The 25,469-nt window shown below is 41.8% G+C and overlaps 1 protein-coding gene across 3 annotated transcripts in view; it reads left to right on the forward strand.

Moving 5' to 3' along the window:
* LIMD1 (LIM domain containing 1) overlaps positions 1-25,469 on the forward strand; it is a 62,271-nt gene that overhangs the window by 16,757 nt on the left and 20,045 nt on the right. For all 3 annotated transcript variants that reach the window (XM_038393174.2, XM_043508883.1, XM_043508882.1), the window contains 2 exons: positions 210-311; positions 24,464-24,531. In XM_038393174.2, coding sequence (XP_038249102.1) covers positions 210-311; positions 24,464-24,531 — 170 coding nt within the window. The remainder of the gene's footprint in view (positions 1-209; positions 312-24,463; positions 24,532-25,469) is intronic.

Below are 25,469 nucleotides of genomic sequence, written 5' to 3' on the forward strand. Positions count from 1 at the left end.
ATAATACTAAAATTGCCTAGCTTCCCCTGCTATGACGACTGTGTCTAACTTCTGCTGTTCGTTAACTGAGACGCACATATTAATGAGCCAGTGCTTCTGTTGCAGGTAAAGATCCTCTGCAGCTAAGCCATCTCTTTCCTTTATGTGCACTTGTCATTTTAATACATTCTACCTCTGATCTCTCTTCTTTGTCATTATTTCATCTTCAGGAACCTGTGTGAAGTGCAGCCAAGGTGTGTATGGAACAAACCAGGCTTGCCAAGCCATGGGGAATCTCTACCATGATGGCTGCTTCACCTGTGGCGCATGCAGTAAGTGTGTCTTTGCATATATAGTAAAGGGAAACATGGTAATGGAGCTTTACAGCAAATGGGTTTTCAGATTTTTTCAAAACATATGGTGTAGTTATTTATTTACATGGCAGGTTGCGTGTACCTGATGGATTCTGTTGCAGCTCTACTTTTTTTACATTATTTCTTGCATGTCATTTAGTTTAAGTGTTCTGGGTTATGCCTGCCTTCCACTATATGGTATTTAAAGCAAGATAAAGCCCTTTGGATATTTGTAAGTGCCTGTTATCTTCCAATGCAGCTGTATCTTATGCATGGACCTTCGTAGACCTAGAAGACTAGATGCAGGAATCACTGGGTGAAATTCCATGGCCTGAGTTGTGTATGTCAGACTAGATGATCCTGTGATCCCTTCTGGTCTTAAAATCGAGGTGTCTCTAAGGCAGATTCTTTTCCCAGAAGACTATACAATCTGAGGACCAGATATGAGAGTTCTGCATGTGATGGGCTAGCAGGATTGGGCCCTACATTAAGTTATGTATAGCTATAGGCATTGTAAAGTAAGACACAGCTTTTTAGAATTGGAGCTAATTTGCATTCTAACTTCACTTTTTCTCAGTCAAGTTTTTATATCCCTGACCTGATTATTACATTTGTTTCAGTTGTGTCCATGCTATGTCTTGTTATCTTACACAGATGGCAGGATACATGCTGCACTTCCATAGTACTACCCCTGTGTAGTATGTTGGTTCCCAGAATGGATTAGGAATTGAAATGACTGACCATTGTCATTTGCTGATAAATGGGCCACTATGGAAAAAAAAGAAACTACTGTCACTTTTTATGCATAAACCCTGCCCTCTACTCTCTGCCCCCTCTCTCCCACACCCACGTTCATGCCTTTTCTTTCACTCTGCTCCTTCCTGTGTACCAAGAATATTTGCTCTCTTCCTATAAATCCCTCCCCAAAACCCATGTCTCTTGCCTTGCTTCCTGATATAGACTGCACAGGACTGGAAGATGACTTTTACCCTAAGAACTTGCCTTCACTCACTCTGTAGTATACTCATCTATTTTAATCCTCATCCCTGCTTTTGCAGCTCCCTTCCGTTGTCTAGTCTCATGTTCCGTGTTTGTCTGATTTAGACTGTAAGTTCTTTGAGTGAGGGTAGGGAGCCACAGTTTGCTTTATTTTAATAATCTCCATAAAGTGCTCTGCAAAGTTACTGTGCTAGTAGAGTTTTTACTACAAATAATAACAGTAATAGCTTTGCATTTCTATAATGCTTCCTATCTGAGGCTCTCCAAAGTATTTTATAAACACTAATGAACTAAGCTTCACAATGCATATGCAAGGCAAGTAATTTGTCCAAGTGATTTAAAAATCTTAATTTCATGATTAAACAATAATAGAATACCATTTATTTAAATATTTGTGGATGTTTTCTATATTTTCAAATATATTGATTTCAATTACAACACAGAATACAAAGTGACAGTGCTCACTTTTTATTTATTTTTTATTACAAATATTTGCACTGTAAAAAAAACAAAAGAAACAGTATTTTTCAATTCACCTCATACAAGTACTGTAGTGCAATCTCTTTATAATGAAAGTTGAACTTAAAAATGTAGAATTATGTACCAAATATAAGTGCATTCAAAAATAAAACAATGTAAAACTTTAGAACCTACAAGTCCATTCAGTCCTTCTTCAGCCAATTGCTCAGACAAACAAGTCTTGTTACAATTTGCAGGAGATAATTTTGCCCATGTCTTGTTTAAGATTCATATGTGCCTTTATGCTTCAACCTCCATTCCAGAGGACATGGGTCCATGCTGATGGAAGCATGTCCTCTGGAATGGTGGCCGAAGCATGAAGGGGCATATGAATGTTTAGCATATCTTGTGTGTAAATACCTTGCAATGCTGGCTACAAAAGTGCCATGCAAACGCCTGTTCTCACTTTCAGGTGACATTGTAAATAAGCAGGCAGCGGTATCTCCCGTACATGTAAACAAACTTGTTTGTCTTAGCGATTGGCTGAACAAGAAGTAGGACTGAGTGGATTTGTAGACTCTAAAGTTTTACATTGTTTTATTTCTAAATGCAGTTAAGTAACAAAAAAAATCTACATTTGTAAGTTACACTTTCATGATAAAAGAGATTGTACTACAGTACTTGTATAGGTGAATTGAAAAATGCTATTTTTACAGTGCAAATATTTTTAATAAACAATAATATAAAGTGAGCACTGTACACTTTGTATTCTGTGTTGTAATAGAAATCAATACATTTGAAAATGTAGAAAAACATCCAAAAATATTTAATAAATTTCAGTTGATATTCTATTGTTTAACCGTGCGATTAGTCACAATTAATTTTGAGTTAATTGTGTGAGTTTATGATGATTAATCAGCAGCCCTAGGAATTTGTATTATCTCCATTTCACTGATGGAGAAACAGGCCCAGAAAGACAACTTGACTTTCCCATGAACACACAGGAAGCCTATAGCAGAGCTAGGACTAGCATCCTTCTCTTGATTCTAAAGCCTATGCTCCGTCAGTTATATATTCCTGTAGCTGCTAGTATGTATTTAGAAATGTAGCTCCTTGTGGTGTATTTTGCAACAGTAAAAACCACATGGTGCATTTGCATAGCTGGAGTTTTATTTTCCAATATAAAGTTTTCCTTCTCTGTTGCATTTAGAATTGTAAGCTCAGCAAGGCTGCAGGGAATGTGTCTTATCTATAGCTGTAAAGTGTGAGTAAATTTACAGAGCTGTATAAATGTTTTTTAATAATAGTTGAAACTTGAACTGTGCTCATCACACAGCTGTTAAAAGCTTACTGCATCGCTCACTTACATTTTCATTTATAGACTGTTTCCCTGTCATATGATCAAAGATATGACTACGGAAAGGGTATGCTTACAGATGACATCTATTTTTAGAAGAAGCTGCTTTCTGAATGTTCTTTCACCCCCATTCTCAGTTTATTCGGAATCCTCTGCAATACCTGTTCATAGCCCCCTGGCAGGACTTTGCCAGTGGAACCCAGATCTCCATTCCATCCTATGCTCCTGTTAAAAATAGTTCAATAGCGAGGTCTGGCAGTCCTGAGCTTCCAAAATTACCACTGTGCAACTGTTGGTCAATAAATATGGACATTTTAGAGTTACTTGTATCCTATTAGGAGACCAGCATTAAAGTCTTAAACATAGTTATTTCTATTGCTGTTTACATCTGTTCCAGCCCAGTGGAAACAGGAATCAGGGTTAATCCATTTCCAAATGTGCTGGCAGGATGGGCTTGCTTTTGTCCCTCTGGATTGTAAGAGTGACTATTTGCTTCAACTGCTGATCCTAAAATACAGATCTTTTTATTTTCAACACATTTCAATGCAAGGTAAAATTATTTGCATTTCAGAATAGTTCATATAGGTGGATTTATCTATGCCTGGAATCCAGCAAGGGAAAGCCTGCTTCTCCCTGTCAATGCCCTAGCCAAAGACTCAATCTGGTTAGGAATCAGTGCAAAGGATTTCATATGGAAAGCTACCAATGGAAGCCTTCACAAAAATATATTTCAGCATGTGGGGAGAACAAGGGCATCAAACCCATAATTCAAAGACCAGCATTTTCACATGTTATGCAGCCAGTAGCTGTTCACTTGCTTCAGGAAGTTGATAGAAACTTTTATTTTCTTACTAAAATTTAGTACATTACAGGTAACACGTTCTAACTAATGTCAGAAACGAGGAACATAACATACCTCCAGCAGTCCACTTGCTTATACTAGAAAATGTAAGACTGGCATTCCTGTCTTAGCCTGATGGTATCTAATTATAACATCTGGCATAAAACAATCAGCTGACATAGATCTCTAGTTGCCTGTGGTATATGATTTATGCATGGTAGGCCTAATCCTTGCCTCAGTTATACCAGTACATCCCCATTGGCTGGGAGCAGAATTTGGCCCATTCCATGTGTATAATTCTGCACTAGTAGATAGGCAGCGTTGGCCTTACATAGGGGTCTGTTCTGCTCTTCATGTGCATGGAGGTGTAACTACTGTTAGTGGGGGAAAAAAAGAAAAGGAGTACTTGTGGCACCTTAGAGACTAACACATTTATTTGAGCATAAGCTTTCGTGAGCTACAGCTCACTGTATTTAGCGATAGGCCCACAGAGTGAGAAGGCTGTGTCCCTTAGTTATTCAGCCAGATTCACCCCTTGGTTTTGCTAGCGCAGACTGTTGGAAGTCAAATGGAGGGCCATACCCATTGGTGATGGACATAATGACGCAAGCTGCCTGTGATACTTGCTCTGCTGGAGAGAGCTAGCCATTGTACCCCACAAAGCAAATGAAACCAGGAAGGGCTGGGCCAGATGGAAGATGTGCTGAATCAGCACAACAATAAGGGAACCTCTGCTGGTAGGAGAACTGGAATATAGACTCCCCTCCCTTCCTCCCCAGCCCAGTGTAAACCCTGAGGATGTAGGGCCATGGGTTGCACTGTCTGCCTTCCCTCGGGGTGAAAAGATGCTGCCCATCTATCAGCCTCACAGGTGCCAAGGGTGAATCTGGTTCATTTTCTTTCAGCTGCCCTCATTGGATGGAGTTTCAGTAAATTCCTACTGCTTGCTTGCTTGCTTGCTGTAGGTGTGGCTCTAAGTTTTTTTTTGTTTTGTTGGTTTTTTTTGTTTTTTAAGAATCTTTATTACACCTTTGAGGGTGTTTGATTCTTTCCTTTTATGCTAGTCATCAGCAAACAAACAAAACTGGACATGGTTTATAGGTCAAAGTAACAACTTCCCTGACTGATTTGTTGTAATGGAGGAAAGGGGAAACGCTTTAAACATTACATGTTGTTGCTAGCGTAGTTCCGTTCTCTTTCCTGTCTTAACACTCATTTTAATTCAGAAGTATTAGCTCTATTTTTTTGCTTGTTTTGGTGTTTCTGTTTGTTAGTATTTTTGTGTGCATTACTCAGAATTATTTTAGAATCAATAGAAAGTTGAAGAGATTTGCAAGGGTATTTGCATCACCAAATATAAACATTAAACATGTGTTCTGAGCCATTCTAGAAGCTCAAGATTGGCCTGTTCCTGCTCCAATTGAAGTCCATGGCAAAACCCCTATTGACTTCCAGGGAAGCAGGATCAGACCCCACTGACCCAGATTCTGTTCCCGGTTTCAATCTGGAGTTTGACCAATGACTTCAGTGGCGTTATCCTGGATTTATACAAGTGTAAGTGAGAGTGTAATTTGGCTCATTTTATACAATATAGCAATTGCTCCATAAAACCTCAGTCCTGTGTGCTGTGCTCAATTAATAGCATTCACTTGGACAATTCGCATGAATATAGTTACGTATATGCTCTAGTGTTTTTAGGGTTGGGTGCAGTAATGGTATTTAAGGGGAACTCTTGGAAGCAGACCCTCAAAGGAGGCTTGTTTTCTCTCTCTCACTCACACATTCGCTCACACCAGCTGCCAAACAAACTTACACTGGAAGAAATTCACATTTAGAAAATGTCTACAAAGCAGCTGGGAGGTGTAATTTCCAGCTCAGTGCTCAAGTAGACGTAGGAGCACTAGCTCTGTTTGAGCTAACATGCTAAAAATATCTACCTGCCGAAATCCAGTCCTACCTGATCCCCTGGGTACATATTTTGGCAGCAAGCTGGAGCCACTACCTGTGCCACTGCAGACACACTGCTATTTTTAGTGTGCTAGGTCAAGCTGAGCTATCTGCCTGTGCTGGGAATTATACCTCCAGCTGCTGTGTAGAGATACCCTTAAAGGAGACGTCTTTGGCTCCAAAACGTAGGTACAAAGAGCTACTTCATCAACTTTCTTAGCATGCTCACATATTGGAGTGACAAGGTGTCACATTTTTCCTACTAGTTGTATGTTTTGCTGGTATGCCTGGAATTCTGGGGGTTTGCACATGTTTTAGTGAATTCTGTTTCTGAAACAGGCCTCTGTGGATTGCACTCTCTCTTAGCTGATCTTTCAGATGGTTTGCTTTGTCCTGTCTTGCCTCGCAGTTATAGGTAAAATGTACCTATAAGGGCTTTTTCCCCCCCCTTCGGTTCTGGTCCCTGGCCTGTAATGGTGCATATTAAACTATTTCTGTTTATCATTCACTCTGTTGACCATAATTCAGATTAAACAAGTATAGCTCTGTCATCAAGACAGGGATAATGTATGCCTTCCTGCGCACTCTCTCTGCACCATACCAGTGTACCACTGTTGTAGATTGTAGGAAACTTTCAAATGCCAGTAAAATAAATGTTTGGCGGGACCATATTGTCTGTCTAGCTGAAAACCATGTGTTTCAACAGCATATGTAGAGATGCTGGCTTATCTCTGAACAGAAAGAAGTTAGACTGTCTGTAACGTCAAGTGGATTTCATCTTGGACAACATCCAGTGAAAACTGTCATCGAGAAGTCAAGATTGTCCATGGTCTCAGTCCTAAAATTCTGCTGGGATGGAATGCTGAATCTCTGCACTAAAATAAATTAAATAACTAAAATTACTTATTAAGGTAAAGCTCATTTGTCAGCCAAAATTCCAGATAGTTATATTTGCTGTCTCGCTAGTTTCATTTTAGCAATGATCTCTAATTTTGTTCATGGCTGGACTTCTGTCCAAATGCTTTTTTGGTTTCCCAGACACAAAAGACTCAGAGCTTTACCAAGAAAGAATAGACCCAAGATATTTCACAGTGCTGATTTTGCTAAGTCCTGTTTCCTGATATACTGGCAGTGTGGTCAGTGAGAAATGATGTGGGAAAGCAGTTGGATGGGGCTATGTACACATTACAGGGGTCAGTTGGCAGAGAAAAAATCAGCAACTTTATCTGAGACACTGGTATAGTATAGAGAAAACTTGGCTTAGAGATAAAACCAACAGATTTAGAATGATTAATTACTTTGGCACAAACTATCACATTTAGTTCACTGATACAAGAACATGTGTGCAAACCGAACAGTTTTTAGTGGATAAAGCCCATAAACCTTTAGGCAGGCAGTTTTTTGCCTGTGCAGTATACATATCTGCCTTACATTAAACCTGTGGGCTGTGTCAAAAATATAGCCATTTCCTGCATGCTCGCGGTGTCTGTTTGCTTGTTGTTTTTAGTCTATAGACTAAACATTTTTAGTCATCAGTTTGTTAAACGTTAACCATTCAGCCTGCTATGCAGCTGCTGTGCAATAGTTACTCCCATTGTATGAAAAATATCTATGCACGTATAGTTTGTGCTGTGTCTGCTCAAGACAAAAGAAAGGTTTTCCAGGTAATAAGTAGGGACTTCAAAATATTTCACTATGAGTGAGTGTGTGTGTTTTTTCCTCTAACCTACTTTTAGATTTAGTTTAGTGCTTTTTAAACCCTGATGTGCCACAAGTTTGATGGTTATAGGTTTATAGGACCACAGACCCTTCTAGCTCTGGTCCCACACTACCATTGCTGACGCATTTTAGAATGTATTGTTCTCATATTTGAGCTGTATGAGTTCTGAGGTCCTCAGAGGAAATATGAAGACAAAAAAAGTAAAAAGAATGCTCAAGAAGTGACTAATGGAAATTGTAAGAGAGGAAGGAAGTCAAAAATAGAAAACTGGTGGTGGGATGGAAAGATGTTCAAATAGTAGATTAAAGCAGAAAATCCAAAATGAGGGTCAAAGATTTGATCTTCTATTGGAAATTAACAAGACTAGTGTGTCTTTATCAAATGGCAGAATTTGACTCTATTGATCTCTTTTTACAACCTGGGGTGAACATAATGTTTGTGAAAGGGGGACAGGTTACTAGCACTAGGTTAGAATCACTGGCCTGCCTATCGAATTTCAAGCTATCTCATTACTGCATGTACAGCACCCATTGCAAAGGGGCCTTGCTCTTGCTTGGGACTACCAGGTAATACTATATTACAACTAAACAATGATTTATATTTGTAAGCTTCTTTGGTCTGCCAGTGCACTTAATCCTAGACCGACATCCCTATCCATCCAGTGCTGGACCTCGCTTGAGCATACTGCCAATGGTACGAAATGTACATGTGTGGGTTTTTTAAAAATGCAAAACCAAAGGCAACTAGACCACTAGAGCCAAATTCAGTTTTGGGTGTGTGTTGTACAGCAGGGCTGAATTTGACCATATAAGACGACAATATTAACTTCCAGTTGTGACAAATGTACCTGTCTCCAGAGGGGGAAGTTTTAAGCATCAATGAACATTTCCATCAAGGGACCACTTTTTAATAAAATTACCAAAGCAAAAACTATATCTTACGTAATGTGGCAAAAAGAACCTCAGTAGAGCACAGGAATTCAAATAACATCAGAAATAGTCTGGGAGGAAAAAAATCAATGGCTGTTCCAATCCCAACTTAAACTGCCCCTTACCCTCTCCGTGTCCTGGCAAGGGATCCCTACCATGTGCCATAGGAAACATAGTGTATGAATCCCAGAAGTACGGCTTTTGTTGTATGATGATGTAACCTGCGCCCATCCATTTGGCCTGTTGCAGGTATAGAAGGACTTCTGGGCGTTATTGCTAAGGTGAGTGATATACAAGGCCTTGGCTTGACATGACATTTACATTGAGTAATACGCCCATACTTCCAGGACGTGAGAATGCTGGGTCTTCAGCCCATAAGTAGTGGTTGGGTTTGACGCTTACAGGCCAGTGTGTGGAGTTTTCTGAAGCATGTGTGTGTGTTGTGTGGCTGGTGTGTGTATGAAGGGAGGAGTAGTGGTCTGCAGTCAAAATTTAAACATCAGAAAACCTGGAGGTATATTCAATTAAAGGTTCCAATCTCAGTTTTCATCTTCCCCTAACTATATCTCATATTTAATTTTAATTTTAAATAATTATATTCTTCTAATGTGTGCTTGTTTAAAGAAGATATGTCTGCAAGTTTATCTCTGTTGTTAGGTTCCTGGGATAGAAATTTCCTTAAAAAGTTTGAGAATATTTATAAATTTTTTAGCTACAGTTTCAATATTCACTGAGACCTTCACACGCCCTCAGGAACTTCAGAACATTGATCTCTAATAACTCAGTGTTTCCACTCAACCTTAGTAAAAATAGCCTATTGTACCTCCACAGAAAGCAAATGCATGAAACTATAACTTTTTAGTACAAGCCATTGGAACAATACTACGGAGTGGTGGGTTTTTTGTTGTGAAAGATAATTCTTTCCCCCAAAAGTGAAAAAGAATTGTTTCTTTGAAGCTTGCTATCTCTCAAACTCCTCATCCAATTAACTTCAAACTTTCCCACACAGGTCAACCTATGGAACTCTTGGCCTTCACAACATCCTCTGGCAAAGACTATAACAGGATTCAGAAAAGAACTAGATCAATTCATGGAGGATAGGTCCATTAATGGCTATTAACCAGGATAGGCAGGGATGGTGTCCCTAGCCTCTGTTTGCCAGAATCTGGGAATGGGTGACAGGGGATGGATCACATAATGATTACCTGTTCGGTTCATTCCCTTTGGGGCACCTGGCACTGGCTGCTGTCGGATCCTGGGCTAGATGGACCTTTGGTCTGACCCAGTATGGCAGTTCTTATGTTTTCAAAGCAATTTTTTTCTGGCTACATTTCACAATGAGAATATTAAGGGAAAAAGGAGCTTCTCCCCTCCTCCCCCCAAAGAAAGAGCACTGTGGGCTTAGTCAGGCAGATAATGGAAACTATGTAAACAGCCTTAAGTATCGAATCACAGACAGGGTTCCACTGTGTCTTTGGTGTGTTGGGAGAACAGAACATCCCTCTCTAGTGAAGGGAACAGAGAGAGAGAGACTGAGTGTTTTGTACAAAAATGTGCCTCAGCAGGGATTCTGTAGTTGGTAACACTCTGTTCCCAGGTTTCAGAGTAGCAGCCGTGTTAGTCTGTATTCGCAAAAAGAAAAGGAGTACTTGTGGCACCTTAGAGACTAACAAATGTATTGGAGCATAAGCTTTCGTGAGCTACAGCTCACTGCATCCGATGAAGTGAGCTGTAGCTCACGAAAGCTTATGCTCTAATAAATTTGTTAGTCTCTAAGGTGCCACAAGTACTCCTTTTCTTTTTACTCTGTTCCCAGTGTGAGTTGCTTTATCTATACAGTTTGGTGCTATTGGGATATATGGTGTATGGGTCCGTTAAAATAAATAAATAAAGTGGAGCTGGGGAGCTTATTGCAGAGATCTGCCATAAGCAGAGAGGAGGCTTTATTTATGGTGTTGTGGCTGGTTGTGGTTTCCTGTGTTTGCATCTCACACCTGTGGTTGTAATTAAACAGTGCCTACCTTTCAGTTCCCATGTGCTCCAGCTGGAGTGCATGTTTGTGCTCGGAGGCATCAGACCCCTTTCTCCCACTTTATTTTTTGCTGGCCCAAATGTTTTCTGAGTAGATGGACAACGTTTTGCAATTTTTACAGTGCACTTTTTGTAGCCAAGTGATTAAATGAGAGAGAGGAGACTGAGCAATTTACATGTTAAGTGTTATTGGTATGCATGTCCTTTAAAAGAGTCTTGGGGCATAAGGATAGGTATTTCTGAGAAGAAACAGCCCTATCAGCTCAAGCAAACCTGCATTAAACTTTCCCTAACTTGGGTTGAGATGCCTGCCAGGTAGGAGAACCCTGAACTCACCCTGACTTGGGGTAGATTCAGGTTTGTAGAGGAACCTTTCATGTCACCCTAGTTAAGAACTGATTTGAAATAGTAGCTAAGTATTCTGGGTCAGCTTCTCTGCTGCATCCAGCCTCAAATTAGCACAGCAGAGGCTGCAGGCCATGAGGGAGCCAGCTATCATAGAAATGTAGGGCTGGAAGGGACCTTAAGAAGTCATCAAATCCAGCCCCATGTGCTGAGGCAGGACCAAGTAAACCTAGACCATCCCTGACAGGTATGTTTTCATCCTGTTCTTAAAAATCTCCAGTGATGGGGATTTCACAACCTCCCTTGGAACTCTATTCCAGAGCTTTACTCCCTTGATAGTTAGTTTTTTTTCTAATATCTAACCTAAATCTCTCTTGCTGCAGATTAAGACCATTACTTCTTGTCCTACCTTCAGTGGCCATGGAGAACAACTGATCAGTCTTCTTTATAGCAACCTTTAACATATTTGAAGACTGTTACCAGGTTGCCCCCCCCACTCCCCCGCCATAGTTTTCTTTTCTCAACACTAAGCATGTCTGATTTTGTTAACCTTTCCTCCTAGGCTAGGTTTTCTAAACCTTTTATCATTCTTGTTCTCCTTTTGGACTCTCTCCAGTTTGTCCACATCCTTCCTAAATTGTGGTTCCCAGTATTGAACACAGAAGTCCAGGTGAGGTCTCACTGGTGCTGAACAGAGTGAGACAGTTACCTCCTGTGTCTTAAGGTAGGTCTACACTACGAAATTAGGTCAATTTTATAGAAGTCGATTTTTGAGAAATAGATTTTATACAGTTGATTGCGTATGTCCACACTAAGCGCATTAAGTCGGCGGAGTGCGTCCTCACTATCGTGGTTAGAATAGACTCACAAAGAGGTGCACTGTGGGAAGCTATCCCACAGTTCCCGCAGTCTCCGCCGCCCATTGGAATTCTGGGTTAAGCTCCCAATGCCTGATGGGGCAACAACATTGTCACGAGTGGTTTTGGGTACATGTCATCAGTCGCACCTCCCTCCGTGAAAGCAACGGCAGACAATCGTTTTGCGCATTTTTACCGTGCAGACATCATACCATGGCAAGCATGGAGCCCACTCAGCTCACCATCACCTCTGCTGTTGTGTCCTTGGTGCTGCCGTCAGCAGACGGTGCAGTAGGACTGCTAACCATCATCATCTGCTGCAGCTCTGCTCTCCTGCTCTTGTAAACGAGCTCAGTATCAATAGCAAATTTCTCCATGTTGTCGTCGTCCACCACTTCCGCTGCAACTCTGCTCTCGTGGTGCCATGAATCCACCTTGCAGGTCCTCTCATCATTCTGTGTACATATCTATTCTTGTGACATCCATCGTCATCCACCGCTTCCGCTGCAACTCTGCTCTCCTGCAGACTGCATACCACGGCAAGCATGGAGCCCGCTCAGCTCGCTGCTGTTGTGAGCATTGTAAACAGCTCGCACGTTATCCTGCAGTATGTGCAGAACCTGCAAAAGGAGGCGACGACAGTGCGATCACGATAGTGATGAGGACATGGACACAGACTTCTCTCAAAGCATGGGTCCTGGCAATTTGGAAATCATGGTGGTAATGGGGCAGGTTCCTGCCATGGAATGCTGATTGTGGGCCTGGGAAACGAGCACAGACTGGTGGGACTGCATAGTGTGCGGGTCTGGGATGATTCCCAGTGGCTGTGAAACTTCGCATGCATAAGGGCACTTAGTGACTTGCTTTCCCCTGCCCTGAAGCGCGAGAATACCAAGATGAGAGCAGCCCTCACAGTTCACAAGTGAGTGGCGATAGCCCCCTGGAAGCTTGCAATGCCAGACAGCTACCAGTCAGTCAGGAATCCATTTGGAGTGGGTAAATCTACTGTGGGGGCTGCTGTGATCCAATTAGCCAACGCAATCACTGAGCTGCTGCTATCAAGGGTAGTGACTCTGGGAAATGTGCAGGTCATAGTAGATGGCTTTGCTGCAATGGGGTTCCCTAACTGTAGTGGGGCAATAGACAACACATATCCCTATCTTGGCACCAGACCACCTTGGCAGCCAGTACGTAAACCGCAAGAGGTACTTTTTCAATGGTGCTGCAAGCACTGGTGGATCACAAGGAACATTTCACCAACATCAACGTGGGATGGCTGGGGAAGGTGCATGACGCTCGCATCTTCAGGAACTCTGGTCTGTTTGAACAGCTGCAGAAAGGAACTTGCTTCCCAGACCAGAAACTTACCGTTGGGTATGTTGAAATTCCTATAGTTATCCTTGGGAATCCAGCCTACCCCTTAATGCCCTGGCTCATGAAGCCATACACAGACATCCTGGACAGTAGTAAGGAACAGTTCAACTATAGGCTGAGCAAGTGCAGAATGGTGGTAGAATGTGCCTTTGGATGTTTAAAAGCTTGCTGGCGCTGTTTGCTGACTAGGTGAGACCTCAGCGCAACCAACATTCCCGTTGTTATTGCCACTTGCTTTGTGCTCCATAATATCTGTGAGAGTAAGGGAGAGATGTTTATGGCGGGGTGGGAGGTTGAGGCAAATCACCTGGCGGCCAACTACGCACAGCCAGATATCAGGGTGATGATTAGAAGAGCACATCTGGGTGCCCTGCGCATCAGAGAAGCTTTGAAAACCAGTTTCATGACTGGCCAGGCTACAGTGTGACAATTCTGTTTTTCTCCTTGATGAAAACTTGCCCCCTTGGTTGACCCTACTTCCCTGTAAGCCAACCAACTTCCCCCCTTCGATCACTGCTTTCAGAGGCAATAAAGTTGTTGTTGTTTCAAAATCGTGCATTCTTTATTAATTCATCACACAAATAGGAGGGAAACTCGCAAGGTAGCCCAGGAGGGGTGGGTGAGGAGGGAAGCACCAGGTGGGGTGGTAGAGGAGGGAAGGACAAGGCCACACTACAGTTCAAAACTTATTGAATGCCAGCCTTCTGTTGCTTGGGCAATCCTCTGGGGTGGAGTGGCTGGATGGCTGTAGCCTCCCCCCCGCATGTTCTTGGGCATCTGGGTGAGGTGGTTATGGAACTTGGGGAGGAGGGCAGGTAGTTATACAGGGACTGCAGCGGTGGTCTGTGCTCCTGCTGCCTTTCCTGCAGCTCCACCAGACGCCTGAGTATGTCAGTTTGCTCCCCCATTAGCCTCAGCATTGCATCCTGCCTCCTCTCATTGTGCTCCTCCCTCTTCTCATTGCATTCATTTAATGCTTTCCTGGACTCTGCCATTGTTTGCCTCCATCCATTCTGCTGAGCTCTTTGAGTGCTGGAGGACTGCATGAACTCTGAGAACATGTCATCGCGAGTGTGTTTTTCCATCTTCTAATCTGTGCTAGCCTTTGGGACGGAGATGATAGGGGGAGCGTAGTAACATTTGCATCTGCCGGGTGGGAAAAAAGGGAGAGTGGTATTTAAAAAGACACATTTTAGAGAACAAAGGGGAAGACTATTTCACACTGAATCAAGTGATTCACATTACATAGCACATGTGCTTTTGGTACAAGGTCGCATTTTGCCTCTTATATTGAGTGCCTGTCGGTTTGGTATGAGACCTCACACACGCTCGGCTGGGCAACAGAATTCAGCTTGCAGGCAGCCATGGTAAGGCAAAGGATTTCAGCTTCTTCAGCCTTCATAACGTGGGAATGGTTTCAGACAGCAGCGCCCTCCTTTCTCATACCATCACTGCGTGGCTAGTATCAGGGAAGATCCCTGTCAGCCAAACATGAACAGCTCAGCATGAACAGGCCTCCCCCCACCGCGTGGCAAACAGCGGGGATGATTTATTTTCAGCCAAAGGCAAACAGCCCAGCAGGAACGGGCACCTCTGAATGTCCCCTTGGCGTGGTAAAATGTCCTACCATGGAGGACGGAATAAGGCTGCCCTTCCCAGAAACCTTCTGCAAAGGCTTTTAGAGTACCTACAGGAGAGCTTCTTGGAGCTGTCCCTAGAGGATTTCCGCTCCATCCCCAGACACATTAACAGACTTTTCCAGTAGCTGTACTGGCCGCGAATGCATCCCAAGTCTTCAGGGTAAATTAATCATTAAACATGCTTGCTTTTAAACCCTGTATTCTATTTACAAAGGTACACTCACCAGAGGTGCCTTCTCTGGCTTCATGGTCTGGGAGCCCGCCTTGGGAGGGTATTGGCTCCAGGGTGATGAACGGTTCTTGGCTGCGAGGGGGAAGGGATTCTCCACTTGCCTGCTATGTGCTATCCTCTGCCGCCGCCTCCTCTTCATCCTTCCTCATCCACAAAATCCTCAACCCTGTTGCGTGCAACTCCCCCCTTGCAGGTGTCCATGGACAGGGGTGGGGTAGTGGTAGAGGGAAGGAGATGGTGGTACTGCTGAAAAGGATACGGGGGTTATAGTGGATCACAAATCGAATCTGAGTCAACAACATGATGCAGCTGTGTAAAAGGCGAATATTCTGGACTGTATTAAACAGGAGTGTCATATGTAAGCCCTGGTCTACACTACGAGTTTAGGTCGAATTTAGCAGCATTAGGTCAATTTAACCCTGCACCTGTATACAAGACCAAGCCTGTTTTGTTGACTTAAAGGGCTCTGAAAATCGATTTCTGTACTCATCCCCGGCAAGGGGTTTAGCGCTGAAATAGACTTTGCTGGGTTGAATTTGGGGTATTGTGGATGCAATTCAACAGTATTGGCCTCCGGGACCTATTCCAGAGTGCTCCATTGTGACCGCTCTGGACAGAACTCTCAACTCAGATGCATTGGCCAGGTAGACAACAGTACCACCATCTCCTTTCCCACTAAGTAGAGAACCTGTTTCAGCAGTACCACCATCTCCTTCCCCACTAAGTAGAGAACCTGTACTTCCTATTTCTCTTGCTCTTAGCGTATTTAAAGAACTGCTTCTTACTGCCTTTTATGTCCCATGCTAGGTGTAACTTCTTTTGAGTCTTAGCTTTTCTGATTTTGTTTCTACATGCTTGTGCTATTTTGTACTCCTCCATAGTGATTTTGTACGTGTTTCGAGTTTTTGTAGCATTTTTTTTTTATTTTCAGCTTATTAAAGAGCTCCTGATGGAGCCATACCTTCTTACTATTCTTCCTGCCTTTCCTTTGCATCAGGGTAGTTTGCAGTTGTGCCTTAATACTGTCTCCTTGAGAAACTGCCAGCTCTCCAGAAGTTCTTTTTACTTTAGATTTTCTTCCTGTGGGACCTTACCTACCAGTGTTAGTTGAAGTCTGCTTTTTTGGAGCCCTTTATCTTCATTCTGCTACTCTTATTCCTTAGTAAGGAGCTAGCCTCCCTGATTCTCTGCCTGGCCTGAGGCACCGGATAGCACATCATAAAAGTGGCTCTAGCATGTGGCATCTGGTGATGATCCCCAAGGTATCATTCATCAGCCAGGGATTGCTGGTGCTCATTGTGCTTCCCTGCCTCTGAAACATCCCTTGCGCAAGAGGCTACAGGGAGTGTGGTGTATGACCTCGAGGAATTCCAGCTAGAGGTCTGCAGCCAATCTGTGCTGCCTGAGGGTGGGGCAGACAATCTGAGTTTTACTGAGGGGAAACAAAAAAGGAATAGGGAGCTGCAGCTTTACTCCATGGCTCCCAGGCTCAGCAAGGATCATCCATTGCTCTTGTCTTTTTTTAAATTCTTAGAATCCTGGCATTTTCCAGACTGCCAGCCACGTGGATAATTTGGAGGTTATAGGCTCCATGAACTTAAATCTTTTGCTTTAAAAATAAATTAAAAAAAATCTACCAGCTGTAATTACAGCAGAAGGTTGGTTTTATAACTGGAGAGCTATGCTAAGATGGATAGGCTTCTAATTATACACATTGAGATGAAAACTTTTGTGGCACACAGTAACTTTTTACCTTTTGGACAGGGATTTGTGATCCTGGTTTCCTTTTAAACCAGCATAACCACTTATGCTAATTAATGAGAAACCAATTTAAAAAGCCTTTGGACAAAATTAAACTCTCAGGGTTCAATCCAGCTTCTATGGAGGTCTAGGGCAAATCTCCAGTTGGCCTCTGTGGGAGCAGTAGCAGATTCAGATTTTTATGAAGATATAAACTTTAAAGTGCAAGATCCATAATGTCAGATTATCATGGCCAAAAAGCATTAGCATCCTAGAAGTTCAGCCTGACTGTATGGTTACTACTAATTGCAGAACAAAGAGTGCTTGTTGGAGCATAAAGATACTACTGACACAGTTATAAGTGGTACTGACGCAGTGCTTAAATGCCATGGTGACAGTCATCTGATAGGTCCCATAGCTAAATGGATTAGATATCCTAGATAGGACTGATGAACACATAGAGGTGTGAGGATCAAAGCTCTTATCATGGGTAGGACTGAGAAATCCTGTAATGACTGCCAGAGATGGATGGGATGGTAGAGGTGTGGAAATATTTTAATTGTCTAGTACGTTTTTGCCAATAACCAAGTGAAATGATGGTGAAATATTGCCAGGAGTCAGCAATTCAAGCCAAAGATCATTATAGTATTTAGTTCTGAGTGGCAACCCATGAATTAAACATTATAATGGGCAAGCAAGGGCATCATTTCAGCAACCATATCAATGTAATCTCTTCAGTATTTGAGACAGGGATTTTTAAAAGAAAAAGTTGGAATGAAAAATTACATCCAGCTTTCTGACCTCTTGATCTGATGTCAGGTTTAAGATGTAGTACAGTGGTTCTCAACCAGGGGTACGTCAACTCATCTAGATATTTTCCTAGTTTTACAACAGACAACATGAAAAGCGCTAGCGAAGTGAGTACAAACTAAAATTTCATACAGACAATGACTTGTTTATACTGCTTTATGTACTATATCCGTATTTCTTAACCTGGGGATGGTGGTGGTTCGTGATTTATTTTATAATTGTATGATAAAAAGGAGAAAATAAGCAATTTTTCAGTAATAGTGTGCTGTGAAACTTTTGTATTTTTATGTCTTATGTACTTTTATAAGCAAGTAGTTTTTAAGTGAGGTGAAACTTGGGGTACACAAGACAAATCTGCCCCCTGAAAGGGGTACGGTAGTCTGGAGAAATTGAGAACCATTGATATTGTATACAGCAGAACCTCAGAGTTACGAACAGCTCAGGAATGGAGGTTGTTCGTAACTTTGAACAAAACGTTGTTTGTTCTTTCAAAAGTTTACAACTGAACATTGAAGTAATACAGCTTTGAAACTTTACTGTGCAGAAGAAAAATGCTGTTATTAGCCATCTTAATTTAAATGAAACAAGCACAAACAGTTTCCTTACTTTGTCAAATCTTTTTTTTTTAAACTTTCCCTTTATATTTTTAGTAGTTTACGTTTAACACAGTACTGTGCTGTATTTCCTCCCCCCCCCCCCCCCGGTCTCTGCTGCTGCCTGATTGCGTATTTCTGGTTCCAAATGAGGTGTGTGGCTGACCAGTCAATTTGTAATGCTGGTGTTTGTAACTCTGAGGTTTTACTGTATAAGGCTCAGATCCTACCACTTGCTAAAATGACTTCAGTGGGGCTTGTGCTTCACAAGACCCTTGTGCTGAGGTGCATAAGGAGGACCCCAGAGTATAACTTTTTAAAAGGCTTTGCTTTATTTGGGGTTTGCATACTGTTCTTGCAACTTAGGGACCCTAACACATTGACTCAGTAAAATAAAATGAAAGCCTTCTAAGTAAGGTTGTCGATTAATCGCAGTTAACTCGTGATTAACTCAAAAAAATTAATCGCAATTAATCGCACGTTAAACAATAGAATACCAGTGAAATGTATTAAATATTTTGGAGGTTTTTCTACATTTGAAAATATATTGATTTCAATTAAAACACACAATACAAAGTGTACAGTGATCACTTTATATTATTTTTATTACAAATATTTGCACTGTAAAAAATATAGTATTTTGCAGTTCACCTCATACAAGTACTGAAGTGCAATCTTTTATCATGAAAGTGTAACTTAAAAATGTAGCTTTTTTGTTATATAACTGCACTCAAAAACAAAACAATGTAAGCTCTAAAGTTTTACAAGTCCACTCAGTCCTACTTCTTGTTCAGCCAATCGCTAAGACAAATGCTGTTTGCTTGCACTGACAGGAGATACTGCTGCCTGCGTCTTATTTACAATGTCACCTGAAAGTGAGAACAGGAGTTTGCATGGCACTTTTGTAGCTGGCGTTACAAGGTATTTACGTGCCAGATATGCTAAACATTCATATGTCCCTTCATGTTTTGGCCACCTTTCCGGGGCACATACTTCCATGCTGATGATGTTCATTAAAAAAAATAATGCATCAGTTAAATTTGTGACTGTACTCCTTGGAGGAGAATTGTACGTCTCCTGCTCTGTTGTACCCGCATTCTGCCATATATTTCATGTTATGGTTGTCTCGGATGATGACCCAGCACATGTTTGTTTTAAGAACACTTTCACAGCGGATTTGACTAAATGCAACGAAGGTACCATTGTAAGACTTCTAAAGATAGCTACTGCACTTGACCCAAGGTTTAAGAATCTGAAGTGCCGTCCAAAATCTGAGAAGGATGGGGTGTGGAGAATGCTTTCAGAAGTCTTAAAACAGCAACACTCATATGTGGAAACTACCAAACCCAAACCACCAAAAAAGAAAATCAACCTTCTGCTGGTGGCATCTGGCTCAGATGATAAAAATGAACATGGGTCGGTCCACTCTGCCTTGGATCGCTATCGAACAGAACCCATCATCAGCATGGACCTATGTCCTCTGGAATGGTGGTTGAAGCACAAAGGGACATACGAATCTTTAGCGCATCTGGCACGTAAGTATCTTGTGACGCCAGCTACAACAGTGCCATGCAAACGCCTGTTCTCACTTTCAGGTGACATTGTAAACAAGAAGTGGGAAGCATTATCTCCTGCAAATGTAAACAGACTTGTTGTCTGAGTGATTGGCTGACGTAGGACTGAGTGGACTTGTAGGCTCTAAAGTTTTACATTGTTTTATTTTTTGAATGCAGTTATTTTTTGTACATAATTTTACATTTGTAAGTTCAACTTTCATGATAAAGAGATTGCACTACAGTACTTGTATTAAGTGAATTGAAAAATACTATTTCTTTTGTTTTTTACAGTGCAAATATTTGTAGTCCAAAAATAAATATAAAGCGAGCACTGTATAGTTTATATTCTGTGTTGTAATTGAAATTAATATATTTGAAAATCTAGAAGACATCCAAAATATGTAAATAAGTGATATTCTATTGTTTAATAGCACGATTAATGGCGATTAATTTTTTTAATCGGTTGACAGTCCTACTTCTGAGAAGTAAGAGTCAAATTTTTAAATATGGGCATATGTGTTCTGTCTATTAGACCTGTCATGTGCTTCTGGTATATCTATGGTTTCTGTTGGTGCCTGGAAAAAATGCACATGCATCTATTGCACAAAGTCTTACACTTGTATACACAAAACAAGTAGCAGGGAGGATGTGTAGCCTTATGGTTTAAGGCACTGTTCTAGGACCAGAGATATTTCAATTCGTAGCTCCACCATAGATTTCCGGTGTGATGTTGGGGAAGTCAGTCTCTGTGTATCTGTTAAATGGGGATTATTTCCTACTTCACAAGGATGTTGTGAGGATAAACCCATTAATGTCTGTCTTGTTTGCATATGCAGTTCCCTGATTTGTGTGTACGCTTGGGAGTTCTGTGCATGCAATTGCTGCATGGACGTTTTTATGGGTGCAATTTATGTAGTCACTTGAAAAATTTCATATTAAATTTCTGCCAGATGGTTAGAAAAAAAGAAGGTTGGGGTGAGCGAGAGAGGAGCTAAAAATTAAATCACCTATGTCCCTTTCCCCCAAAGCAAACAAAAAAAAATTGATTTTTATTTTCCTGTAAAGCATTCATGGGAGTAGCACCTCTTGTGCATCTATCCACTTCAAATTTTGACAACCAAATTATAAGTACCTTCCAAAGGGACTACTTATGCTGCTAAAGGAGCTTATAAAGAAAACATTGACATAGAACATTAACTGTGACTACCCCACTGGGGATTGCTGTAATAAGTCTTGACTGCAAGTGTTGGGGGGTTAAAAATACACACAGCGTACAATACCTGCAAAATACATTTTGTCATTGTCAAAGAATGACTGTGGCAGCTATTCAACCTGTGTCCCTCTGTTGCAATGGGTATCACTAGCACACGGGTCAGGGCCTTCATCCAGAAACAGGCACAGCTTTACTGCCTTTTCTCTCTCTCCCTCAGCCTCTTCCCCAAGCTCTCTTTATGGAGATACATCACAGATAGCAGGACAGTCACTTGGACATCTTCACGTTTTGCTATGCTACTGTGTGTGCTAGCTTGTAACTTTTATTTTTTTAAGTTGAATGTTTCAATTTTTGTTTTTTAATTAGCTGTGTAGGTCCAAACCCTGACACGTATACTCTGGCAAAACTGGTGTTGAAATCAGTGGGCAATTTTTCTGAGTTAGGTTTGCTTGTTTTGGCCTCTTGTTAAATTGCTATTAAGCTACTTGGCAATCACATTCTAAATAATCATTAATAGTTGAAGTATTGTCTCATTACAGCTCTCTTCCGTTCCTCATCTCCCCACTGACCAAACCCTCCATCAAAATCAGTGCCTATGTAGGACAGATCTACACACAAACTGGCACCCAAATGACTGAATGGGTTGTAATCTACATCTTGTCTTATTTCAGTATAGGTCAGTGTATGGACGCTCTTACTGTGGAATCAATGTTCTGTTTTGATTTTGCTCAACTTCAGCACAACAGAAACTTGGCGTTTTTGTGCTGAAATAAGGGTGTCCACACATCCAGACTTACACCAGCATAGCACATGGTGTAGATTAAAGCCCATGTAGTTATTTGGGTGCCAGCCTGCGTGTAGACACAACCATTGATTATGCCATCCTTCTCTTTGGGGTCTTATTGGGCTGGTGAAAGATTGCAGGTCTGTGTTGCTGTTCTGCTTTTCATTTCCCCAGGACAGAGATTCATGATTTACTGAGAATGCTTTAAAAATGATGGACCAGATAACTGCTCTTAGAACCTGTAGAGCATGTGATGGAGGTGGAGTGGTGCAGTGGCTTGGAAAGAAGCATGCCTTCCTATGCACAGTGCTGCCAAGGAGCTGGGGAGAGCACGCCGAGCAGCAACTCTTGCTGCACCTGTACAACTGATGTCGTGTGCTCCCACCGGTGCAGCCTGCTCAGAGCTGAGTGGTGCCTGGTGGGGAGCCAAGACCAGATCCCCTCTTAAACAGCTTCTGCAGCTCCTCCTCCTGCAGCAGCTCCTCCACCACCTGCAGCATTATGGCCACTTCCTGTAAGCCTAGGCTAGGGAGCAAGGAAGCTACCCCCCCATCCGCCAAAAAACACAACAAAACACCCCACTGTAGTTTGACAGGCTGCTACCCAGTGGGATTTTGAAACATGTCTGTTTCCCTGTAGAGGCTGTCTGAAACTATTTGACCTTGCTGTGAACAGTCTTTTGGGGGCAAGGCTAAGAGCTAAACTGGAACATCATTCCCTCACGTAGTTATCAAGCTGTGCTTTCCCATCCACCCTGGCAATAAAAATCTATCGCAACCCAGTTGTCCTTAAGTGTCCATAGCTAGTCCCTTCAGATGCACTTGTTACCTGTCTATGCTGCTGATAAAATTGGCTGTTGCATGAGCAAACAGTGGCTGACTTTTCAAGAAATGCTGCTGCAATATTCTTTGCCCTTCTTTGTCCTCCTCCAGATCAAGCACTAAAGACAAAGGGTGAAATCCTGGCCCAGTTGAAGTCACTGGCAAAATTTCCATGGACCTCAATAGGGCCAGGATTTCAAGCATTTGATTTCCTAACTAGTGGTAAAAAAGAAAAGGAGTACTTGTGGCACCTTATAGATGAACAAATTTATTTGAGCATAAGCTTTCGTGCGCTACAGCTCACATCCGTTGAAGTGAGCTGTAGCTCACGAAAGCTTATGCTCAAATACATTTATTAGTCTCTAAGGTGCCACAAGTACTCCTTTTCTTTTTTCTGAATACAGACTAACAGGGCTGCTACTCTGTAACTAGTGGTACATGGTGTTTTCTGGCCTGTCTGAAAGCGCCCTCTGGTGTACACACCATAAAACTGATTTACACTTTAATTATGTTGCTTCATTCTGTTATCTGCCTTTGTTAATTCTGTTTGTTACAGTGAGTAGCATTATTATTTCGTGAGTGCCAAAAATGTGCTTTGTGCTGTACAGAACGTAGAGGAAAACATAAATCCTATGCCTAGAAGCTTACGCTCTTAAGCACAGCAACATACAATAATCTGGCAATATTTGTTTTCTTAGACAGTACTTACCCTATGTAATGTATCAAATGGGATGTTGTACATTCTGCTCCTAGAATTATACTGCCTTTTCCTTGCTGAAGTTCCATGTACGTGTCTGAAATCAGACTCTGGCCATGTACTTTCTAATCAGGAATGCTGGCTGCAGGGTTCCTCCTTGGAAATTGCAGCAGGTTTTGTAACATTTTACCTCTGACACATACACAAGCAGATCAGCTGCCACTTTAGAGGATAATGTCACAGCCTTAACAGGGAAAATGGATTGTAAAGGGATGCAAAAGGTACTCTAAAAATGAATGCAAAAAAACTTTTTTTTTTTCCCCCAAGGGGGAAAAAAAATCACACCATTGCTAGCACAAGCACAACTCCTGTGGCAGTAGCAATAATGGGCGTGCTAGTATAGTCCAATCACAGGCGTTTAGCCATTGTGGTGCCTAACTCTGCTCAGAGCAGGTCCAGACGACGTGGTGATTAAAATGTCGGCAGCTGCCAGTGCTTAGTCCACCTAAAGAAGTGTTCCCACTAGTAGAACAGAACTGGTGGGAAATTTTTAAGAAATAAAGTCTAGTATAGATAAACCCTTGTTCACACACCCTTATTTACCTAACCACTCACCAGCAGTGGCTTCCAGAGTGAATCAGCAAACTATCCCTACTGCTTCATGCAGGATCCTAGAACTCCCTCTCTCACTTAGTTTCAGAGATGACTGTGGGAGATGGTATTTTGTGGCATTAAGCAGTATGTTGTATTGAGGTTGTTTCTTAGATAAGTTTTATTCGATAAAAGGACATTGAGATTTTAATAACCATCTAGCCACATGGAATGTGAAACTCTCATTGTTGAAACCACCCTCGTTGCAACACAGTGATTAGAGTCCAAAGATCACAGGACTGTCATTAAAAAGAAAACATGGTTAGTGATATTCTAGGCCTGGAATAGTTTCTAGCATTCAGCTCAGTTGGATGATGATGATAATCATAATCATAATTATTATTATTGTCATGACAATAGCACCTAAGAGCTCTAGTCAAGAACTAGTGCCCCATTTTTGTTAGGTGCTGCACAAACAGAAACCAAAAAGATAGATACTGCCCCAAATGCATCTCTTTTACCAGCTTTTGGTAGTGTGTATATTTATTCCATCCATCTACTAACTTTTTTTCTCCCTCCTCTTTTTTCTCTCTAGGTCGAAAACTGAGAGGAAAAGCCTTTTATTTTGTTAACGGAAAGGTGTTCTGTGAAGAAGACTTTCTGGTGAGTTTTGCATTTGTGCCCTGTGCCTCTCCTATTGCAACTTGCATGCTGTGACTCAGAGAAACTGTAACTCAAGCAACTCACAGAATCCAGCAACTGACATTTCAGCAAAAGACTGTCAACAAGCAGCATTCACTGGGAAGGGATTGGGTTGTGTGTTCAGATATGGTGGGGATGAGGGCATGATAAACTGAGAGAGAGAAACAAGTGAGGGAACAGATTTTCCCCTTCCTATCAACTTTCTCTGACTGGGCATTTCTGAGAGAGATGAGACACCCTGATGCACTGTGGACAGGGTAGGGCGAACAGTGCTTAAAAATATTTATTAAATACCTATCTGATTTAGGTGCACTGCATAACAGCACCCTGAAACAACATTGACTTCTGCGGCTCTTTCACATGCTGTGGAAGTGGCACACTTAGGGCTGGTTACAAAGTCCATTGATGTCAATGGGCTTTGGACCAGACCCTTACTTTGGGTACTGGGCTGAACTATGTGAACAGCATTGCTCTAGAAGCAGCCCCTCTGATCATTTATGGAGTGGTTAGTGGTCCCTATATAGGTGCATCTGGGTGGCATAGAAATGCAGCAGTAGCCTTAGAATACAGAAATGATCTTGGACTCCAGGCAAAGAGACAGTCAATTCTTGGAGTACAAGAAAAGTCACTGAAAAAAACAGGATGTAAAGGAAAAAAAAGACTATGAAAAATAAGTTAATGAAGCATTAGTTTATGGATGTTTAGCTAAGACTTTTGGGAGGGTGATTTGTTTTGTTTTGTGAGTTAGTTTGTTTAGTTAGCGAGTGAGTGAGTTCATTCTGCTTTACCCTTTCTCCCCCAAACTGCCCTCTTATTGATCAGCCCCAGCGATTGCTATTGGGGAGAAGAGGAGTCCGCCTTCTTTCCCTCTCTCTCATGTAATTTAAAAACAATAGCTG

Source organism: Dermochelys coriacea, chromosome 2 (assembly GCF_009764565.3).
Source record: "Dermochelys coriacea isolate rDerCor1 chromosome 2, rDerCor1.pri.v4, whole genome shotgun sequence".
NCBI classification, from domain to species: Eukaryota; Metazoa; Chordata; order Testudines; family Dermochelyidae; genus Dermochelys; species Dermochelys coriacea.